The sequence below is a fragment of the Liolophura sinensis genome, chromosome 5 (genome assembly GCF_032854445.1).
Source record: "Liolophura sinensis isolate JHLJ2023 chromosome 5, CUHK_Ljap_v2, whole genome shotgun sequence".
Classification (NCBI taxonomy): Eukaryota; Metazoa; Mollusca; class Polyplacophora; order Chitonida; family Chitonidae; genus Liolophura; species Liolophura sinensis.
Window position 1 is genome coordinate 3,625,143 of NC_088299.1, and position 9,612 is coordinate 3,634,754.

Genomic DNA, 9,612 nt, shown 5'->3' on the forward strand with positions numbered 1-9,612 from the left:
ACACCATATGTAATGATTGTGCGTGTGATATACAAATATTCTAATATTACAATTTCTTTTAAATTAAGTCCATCATAAAGGAAAATCAAATTAGTTTCTGAGAGCTTTATAGCTGTGAAATCTAGCGTTATGTGAAGATTCGCGTTTGATGATCTCTATGACTTCTGTGATGACTTCTGTGATAATGAATTATGTGATAATGTCATGAATATGAGCGTTTAATGATGTCTATGATAATGGCAAAAATCGTGTGATAAAGTTGAGAAAATCCGCATCTGATGGTTTTCGCGATGATAAATAATGTGATAATGTCATAGAGATCAGCGTTTGATGATATGATAATAAATGTTGTTCCACTAATGCTTTTTTCTCTTGTCTCAAGCATGGTTTGTGATTGGCGCGAAAAGGGAATTTGTGTTCGGCTACAGATATATTCCCCACCTGTTGCTGGCTAGTTGGTGCACTTTTAAAACGCAAATGTTAAAATGGCAACATTTGCGCAGCAGAAAGTGCAAAAGTGATGACCGTTTGCAAGTTACCTTCATAATGTTAGATTTATAAGATGCAACACAACTAAAATGTTAATTTGATGTTCAGATTGCGTTAGATTGCAACATTTTGTCCGCAGTTTCTAAAGTGTGTAAATCCAACAAATTAAAATCGAAGGTGTTAAAAAATTAAAATCGATATATATATATATATATATATATATATATATATATATATATATATATATATATATAGTAATCATTTCAGTTTTATGCATGCAATTAAATAGCTATAACAAATACATGCATCTGAAACAATATAAAGCAAAGAATAGAAATAACAAACAAACAAACGACCCAGGAAAATCACAGTGGTGTATTTCAGGTTAGTGGAGAATGTGGCATCCTCAGTCTTCAAAGAGGTCACCAAATCCAGATATTATTAGAAAGGGTCTTTTGAAAAGCATCGTCCATACAGAGTGGCTGTCAACAGTGCATCATGAAATCCGGCAACACTTGTGATTTTGCCGTATTCATATCGCCATTCCGTTAGAGACAGTTTTATTTGATTTCTATTGACTGTCAAAACGTAAGGATATACCATCCCCGCATCAAAAGTTCCTTGTAATTCAAAACGGTTAAACGTAGACTTGGCTCTTTTGCTGCTTTGGCCACAACTTAGTTTGTCGGAGTTGCGACATTTCACCACTGAACAGATTTGATTGTATATTTTTAGCTTGTCCGTATGTAAACCTTGAAAAACTCCCAGAGCGTACACTTCATTGGGGTGCTTCTCTCGAAATTCATACTGTAACGAGCAGCACATTGAATCGCTGCAAACTTGAACGTCATCTTCGGTGTCCTCCAGGATAACAAACGTAAACTCGTCACCTAGCATAGATGTGTTGAAGTAAGGGTTCCGCGATGAGTTTTCATTCTTGTAGTTGCTAGCAGGGTGCCCGACAGATGGAGCAGAAGCCTTGTTCTCAATTCCGGAACCAGGCAATCGAACTTTCGGATAGATCGGTACATCTGCTACTAGAAGTTTTCCGGTGTCTGTCTGAGTATTATAAACATACTTCAAGGTTTCCGATCCGGAGTATATCCCACTGCCGCCAAGGTCAAACGTCAAGTACTGGGTATCTGCCGCCAACAGGTTGACGCCACTCGCAACCGCATAACCCTGTTGAACTGTCACTGGTGTCATGTACGGCAACGTGGTCTCCCAAGCTGTAGTCAAAGCGACGTGACGAATCCCAAATTTTTGGAATAAATCTACCGCAGGCGTCCGATGAAGAATATCAGCGCACACGAAGGTACCCACTCTCCCGAAGGGTGTGTCGAAGTAACTTATCTCTCGAAACGGCGGTACGTCAAAGCCCGGCTCTCCGAAGAGATAATACTTATGATATCTCGCCACAAGATTCCCCAGGGGGTCATAGACGACGTTGGTGTTATACTGGTACCTCCCATCTAATGGGCAGTTGGTATCGAATAAAGACCAGCATTCTTCCATGTGTCCGACATTCGCCACCAGATACAGGCCGTATGTCTTTGCCATGCAACTCAATGCGTGTTGTACTTCGGTTCCGCGCAAGGCTTTAGGATGATCACAAGGGTTCCATGTCCACCAGTTAGGATCCGGTATATGTTCCAAATACGGCCTTATTGACTTTCGTGTATGGTCAAAACCATAAATTCCGTCTTCTGGAAAGACTATGATAACAGCCCCCTGTGAACATGGGAAATTATGCAAAGAACAAAGCAATCTTTCCGCCCGGACAATCAAAACGGTAAAACGTTCATTACAGCCCATAAAGATATTATGAAAAAATTAATTTATATCATCATGATCCTGGCATCATGTTAATAATAAAGTCGAAGCACCACCATATATATAAAAACAATTTCAGTCTTTCGATCCACTTGTCGCTTTCTTTGCCAAGTTACTAACCACTTTATATCAAATAATATACAGTTAAACCCCACGCACTCACTCACCAAATAATATAAATGGTATATAGTGAAAAATTATTATTTTATATGACACGGTTCGTCCCTTGAGAAAGGTACTGACATCTGGATCGAAAGCTTGTGACACTTTTTCCATGTACGTGATGATGCATGGAATGTCTTTATTTTTATTACCGAACCCACGCACGACTGGTAATCTAAAGTTGTATATAATCGTTCTTGTCTGTTTGATATATGATGCCAGCACCCTGTATTATTTATTTCACTAATGTGTAATACCCTCTTCAAAAATTGTTAACTTATACGATACCAGTCACTTTTACCAGTGGAGGAAACCGGAGTGCGCGGGCTAAACCTCCGAGCTTTGCAAAGCCAGTGGGGAATTTGTCGACGTATAATGTACAGATATGCACGCCACATTTATAAAAGACATGGTGGTAAAATCAACCAATGTTACACTGCGCAAACGGCCACACAAGCGGCGTCGACCGCTTCATGGGACCAAAGCCAAATGAGGGCACGAGAATTCATAAATTTTCTGTCCAAGGCTCAGTTCGAACGCGCACCCCGTATATTACAAGTCAATGGCCTTAGCTACCCGGCCACACCAGCGTGCTTTATAGGTCTCGATATTATAAGTATGTATGTATGCTTTGGATTTTATGTTGTACTGAACAGGAGTCATTAGGCGTGTGTTCATATATTGTGTCTTCTTGTGGTAAGGCCAATCCTTGCCGTGGATTGGCCCTAGTGATGGAAGCAAAGTGATGAAAGTTAAGTGCTTCCATCACTGAAGCATCATGTCGACGATACCAGCCATGACACCCCGCCCAGTCGCATTATACTGACACCGGACAAACCAGTCCTGTTTCCCTGATCTAACCTCTCACTGCAGCAGCAAGTACCATTTTTAAAGTCTTTCGGATTGGATCCAGGGGTTTCCCGACCTCAAAGCCGACGCTTTAACCATAAGGTTAGAGCGTCGATAAAATAAAGTATGGTAACGCAAGTGAACGCCATACTCTAAATAAAAATACGCTTGGACTTTTTTTTTATAAAGGTTGAAATTTTTAAAGCCAATGTTAATGAACTGGCTTCCCCCATGCATCGCTAGACTTCTTCAACCGATGAAATCGACGTTAGCTAGTACACTTCATTCTTCCTGGTCACGACATTCAAAACCTCAGTCAGATTCTGCCGGTCTTGGTGATCCCTAGGGGGTTAAATTAAAGCCGTCGATCGCGCCCTGAGCTGTTTAGGTGGCCTTACAACAATTTCTTTTGTGATCACGTGACTTCTACCAATATGCCATACACTTTGTGTTCTCTCTGCGGGTAAATACCTGTGGACACATGTGGGAAAGTTTGTCAGTGACATGCCTAAGGTCGGAAGTCTAATCACGTGACTTCTACCAATATGGCAAACACTTTGTGTTCTCTCTGCTGGTAAATATCTGTGGACATAGGTGGGAAAGTTTGTTAGTGACATGCCTAAGGTCTTAAGTCTAATCCGGAAACTCACCGCCGTCGTAGAGCACGAAGCATTATTGATGCAAGTGTAGCGTTACTCCTCAAGTAAATAACTGACTTAATCATGCAGTCAAATGAATCGTCGACATTTACTCACCACGATAGATGTAACTTACCTGCTCAGAAGCTAGCCGGCTCTGTTTATCGTACACAACCAGGTTTTTTCTCATGATTCCAAGAGCCTGCTCTCTGCTGATCACCTCTTTAGGGTCATGCTGATACACCGGCACGTGTTCGTACACCGCTGCCCGGTACGTTGTTGTTGTTGACGTTTTGGGGTAGGACGCATTGAAGAACAGCGTGGCCGTCAACACATAGTTAAAGTTAAGCAACAGACAGGTCACGGTCCAAACGTTCATCCTTGTGGCGATTCTACAAGAAAAAGATAGTGCCATGCCAGATAGGTCTGACCTATATATACCTTGCATGTTAAGGTCATATTAAAGATGAATCTCAACCTACATATATGGTGGTTGATAGCGACCACTTTGATCGCGACCGTATCTACCCAGCGGAATCCAGAGGGCGCAGCTCCGTGTTTTATCTAAATCAGTGACCCCGCGGAGGACGTGGTGTTGGTAGTTTGCATGAGTTCAGATCTGACCTCTATACTCCTATGTATAGTATAGCTTTGCGTGGAAGGCAAAATACCTTCAGTCCTAATACACTTTTGATCAACTGGACCCTGGATCCGGTTGTTCAACACTCGTTTAAGACGTAATACCAATTTAACTTTAAGCCAAACCTTCAATTTAATACTTGGTCGTCAATCTACAAGGACCAATCACATAACATTAACGCCGAATAACGTCACACGACTGGTTAAAAAAGGCTGGAGCCCAAAAGTAAGATTTCTATGGTGGGCTTTTTGGACCATTTTGTGGCTTTTGTAACGTCACAAACGTATTTTTCATTCCAAATAGGCCTTTAGTAAACTTATTTGTATGAGTCAAAAGCATTTCATCCAAATGACAGAATACAGGTACATATCACTGGTATACAGCATTTTCAATATGGTTCATAAAACTCGACCCAAAAACTAACAGAATGAATTCGCAATAAAATTGTGTAAAATTATATTACGTATGAACCTAAACTGCGGCTGTTATCCTTTGACTTTGGAGAACTGCATTGGTTGCTGAATTTGCCTAAACATTTAAATAGAAAAAAAAATGACTTAATACCAGTATTAGCTAATACATTTTCGAACAACTGGACATAGAAGACCAAGTTATGAAACAACGTTCCGGTAATTCGAGTTCCCATAATCTCAGGCTTAAAAATAACATGGATGGAAGACATGAACATGAAGAAAGAATAAATCCTTTTTTATATAATTAATATTATGAACAAATATCATGTGAAAACTAAAGCGTTTTCTTGAACAAAGTTTTCTGTTAGGATAGCAAAACACGTCGGTCATAAATAAGTTTATAGCAATACCATTTATGCTGCCATCACTCAGAAGGCATACTACTATCAATTCGATGTATTACTTGTTAGAGTATGACAGTGTTAATACAGAATGTTCCTTTTCTCTGGGAAATTGCCTGCTAATATTCATCTCGAAGTCAGCAATACACATGGTTATGCGTTTCCTCAGTTGATAAGCATTGCCTCGTACGCACAATGACAGAGCTATATTTCAATGCCGGGGACTGTAAATGTCAGCTGTATTTTTTCTGGCCTACTTGTTCTATACGCCTTTGTGAAAGTCAGCTTTAACTAGGTCAACTTCGCTCACGTACTGCCTGTTGGTCTACTGCGTGTATGTTAGCCTACAATAATTTATGTAGCTCTGTAGAGCAGTCTAAAGTGTTCAACAGGTTGAACTCCACGGCTGAGATAATACACTGACAGTGTAAATCTCACCTCATTGTAGCTACGCCATTAATATCAAGCCCGCAGTTACGAGATTCCGGTATATTTTTACGGTCTTCGGGCTACTATCACACTCGTATGTATATGATAACTCCTTACTTACACTTTTCAAGGGCTGGACAGTCTTACCTCGGGTGCTTAAAAGGTCAGGCAATGTAACTGGTGGTTTTAGCGATCTGAAAGCGCCCGACCTTGACATACCGTCGTTGTTGTTCATTCGTGTAAGTGATGCATACAAGTCTATATGATACCACACTGGCTATGTAAACAGAATCCAGATATTGTTGTGTTGACAATACATTAGCAAACAGATCTGATGGAAGTCTTCCTGATAAAACTGGTTTTGTGTGTTTTTGACTGTACTTTAGAACATTCTGCTGGCAAGTATACACGTCGTCATTTCGTCATTATGCGTGGTGAAAACATCGACAATGTGATTTTTAATTAAAAACGTGAGACTTACATGTACGTCATAAACGTGAGAGTTGACAGGTATGTGAGCCGTTAAGTTCATCGTTGACGTTTTTGCACAAAATAATCTTTGTTTTTGCACTTCTTTTCATGTATCCTGAAAGCGCTCGGTGAACCCGCTTCAGCTCTAATGTAAACAAGAGCATGTTTGCCAGATACGTGGCAAAGTACAGTTTCTCTGGGTTTCCTCTGGGTTTCCCCTGGGTTTCTTTATCCGTACGCCTGTCCGTAGTCACGCAAGTGAAAAACATGTAGGTCTATTGCTGAGTGCGGAGTTGAACACCCGTCAGATTCATTTGCACACAAATAAATAACGGCTTTGTAGAACCACACAATCAAGACAATTTAACTTTCAGTGTTGCAATAATATCACATTTATTTACTTTGGCATTGTTTAAATAATATTATTTTAACACATTAGTGGTTGTGTTAAATACACACGTATTTGTTCTGTCAAGTCTTTTCCAGTTATATGAATAAAGTTGGGCACCATTTTATCAAAGTGAAAGAGTATCCTTCAAAATAGGTAAGCCTAACGGTAAAGACCATTGAAAAGCTATGTTTACCTATGTTTAGTTTTCAGAGGTTTTTGACTGAATAAAATGAAGTGTGCGGGCGCTTACGACTATGTGAAACCACCGGTGTTGCCAGCTTAGCCTAGCATGTCTTGTGACTTTACTGGCCCTTAGTGTCACGTGATTGGTCGTCAGTCTACAAGGACCAATCACATAATAATAACGCCGAATAACGTCACACGATTGGTTAAATAAGCTGGCGCCCTAGAGTCCAAATGACAGAATAAAGGTACATATCACTGGTATACAGCATTTTCAATATGGTTCATAAAACTCGACCCAAAAATTAACAGCATGAATTCAGCTCAAAAGTTATGTAACAAAAATAAATTAAGGTAGTGTTTGGTAAAGGTTTAACCAATGGTCTTTTCTACCAGAACCTTACTTATTTGGGGGTTTTCTTTCACGTTAGAAAAAGTGTTTAATAAATGTTATAGATATCAATTCGTGCAGTATTCTTTGGATCCCAATTTCCTGTATACTTGTTCAAATTATTTTATACCAACGTAGTTAAAACGTAGTTATGTCAATCTTAGACTTCGCTGAACAGGATTACTTCGAACATTATTATAGGGTAAACAGATCGTAAAACAAATTTTCATATATCACTTAGTAGACGCTAGCATGTATAGTCAAAGATGCATGTATTCCAGAAATTTTGTAAGAAATCATCACTTCCTTTCCTCCACCATCTCTTTTAGTAGAGTATTTTAGAGAACGAAGTACGCAAATGAAATGCTTTCACACACTTTGTCACACTTAAATATGGCACTATAAATACACGTAGGTTTGTCAAGGCACTATAAACTAATGTGGCCCCTGAACTCAGCTGGAGGCACTGCCACGATGATTGAACTCTTTTAACACAAGCTTCCATCTGTCGGCGTAATGAGATCCGTGAAATGAATAATTTCGGCCAAATTTCCTGGTTATGTATTTGAGAAGTCCCACGGTATGTCCACCATAACGGTCGTCTCCGTAACCCACGAGGTATGACGTCTTTTGCACGAGAGTCTCTGCTAGTGTACCCGAGTTCTCTACCTGCACAGAACTCCGCGCCACGTGGTCATTTGATATCTAAACAAATGAAGGGTACTGTCATCAATTCAAACGGAATCCTATTATAATGATATACAAGCATATTCTCGTTTTCAGATATTCGGAAATGTTCAACAGACAGATATTACCGATAGAGATAGACACTAGTTTTTATATATTTTGAAATGTTCATCAGATACCTCTATATTTGATAATGAGCTGTATAATGAAGTATTAAATGGGTAAATCTATATGTATATATTTTTTCCCATTATACATTTCCCACAATTACTTTTGTTCTTGTACTGACAGACGCAATAAGATAACCGATAACTTATCTTAACCCATAAGATTGACAATACAAATCAAAAATCCACTTACGAGAACTATTCTCCCAATTCGCACACCTTCGTGCAGTTTCAACCTCCATTTTGTGGGAAAGTAGTTTGCAAGAATCAGCGTGATTGACTGGTTATTCCATGATGACGCGGCCATGACGTCAGCCGTAGTCTCTGCAGTGTTGTGATGCCCGTATGTACTCAGCACAATAGTCCTTTTCTGAGATGTTGACTGGGCGTCACAAGAGTAAACCGTCTGGGCCCGATCCATCATGTAAGCTACAGAGTCGGACTTGTTCCTCTGTATTCTACATCCATATACTTTGGCTGTAACAGAAAATGGAAATTTTTTTAAATAGGAATACAGATGAATACACATGAAATGCATGCAAATCTCCCGAGATTTCGCGGGAAATTTCGACTTTTTCAAGAAGTTGAAGTTTGAAGAAAAATTCAGATATGGAGAACAATCGGGCGGAGCCCGGGGGAAACTACTATCGTTTAAGTCCTGTGTTCATTTTTTGTCCTATCCAACGCTCTCTCCATAGGATTACTTTTGTATAAGGATGAGTGTTGCATGAAGATTTACAAGTATCATGGCTTATAATACACCATGGACCAAAAGGCCTCAAGAAAACCATGTAATACTAGATTCACTTGAATGGACGGAAAAGTTTTACTGTTACCAACAGTTGTGTCCCTTTAGTTACTCAAAGCTATGTAGAACCTCTCCAATTTGCTGATTGTGGGGGGTGGGGTCTTTCAAACGGTACAAACGGTACCCTGATCAGTATTAATGCTTGCACCGTTCATTTACGATGGGTTCATTTTGACTACTAAAATTCTTTCTCCAGCAAAAATTTTAATATTTCCGCGCGTTTGAGTAAGTGATTGGTATAATTAAACTTACGCAAACATGTAGATTCGTCATAAAATTCTCCACGGCAAACGCAGTGACCCGAAATACACTGTGACCGGAAGCGGAAGGCCGAGTAGCTCCAACATTCACCGATACATGGCTCTCGCTCAGCTCCTGAAATGACACTACTTAGTTAAGACCAAATATAGCGTAATTGTAAAACTTAATACTAACTTAATGAAGTTAAATCTGCGAGGAACAATCAATTTTGACAGGATGCATATCAAATGCAACAAGAAATTCAAAGGTGAGCTCAAACTGCAACCTGAGCGCATGTCTCCATGACCTGCGGATGCTCGTGGATTTCCACTGGTCTGTGGCCGTTTTCTCCCGCCATTATGCTAGCAATCGACGCACAATATTCTTGAATACGGTGTGAAACACCAATCAAATAATAAA

General features: G+C 39.7%; 1 protein-coding gene across 2 annotated transcripts; it reads right to left on the reverse strand.

The window, feature by feature from the left end:
- Positions 1–847: 847 nt before the first annotated feature.
- LOC135465904 (pantetheinase-like) lies at positions 848–6,045 on the reverse strand. Of its 2 annotated transcripts, none has more exons than XM_064743280.1 (3): positions 5,976–6,045; positions 4,108–4,363; positions 848–2,220 (listed from the first exon to the last, which is right to left on the reverse strand). In XM_064743280.1, exons 2-3 carry the CDS (start codon positions 4,348–4,350, stop codon positions 931–933), a joined length of 1,533 nt encoding a protein of 510 aa, XP_064599350.1. In that variant the 5' UTR covers positions 4,351–4,363; positions 5,976–6,045; the 3' UTR covers positions 848–930. The 2 variants fall into 2 exon arrangements, with proteins under 2 accessions (XP_064599350.1, XP_064599352.1); XM_064743282.1 differs by having other exon boundaries at positions 6,002–6,011.
- Positions 6,046–9,612: the final 3,567 nt, after the last annotated feature.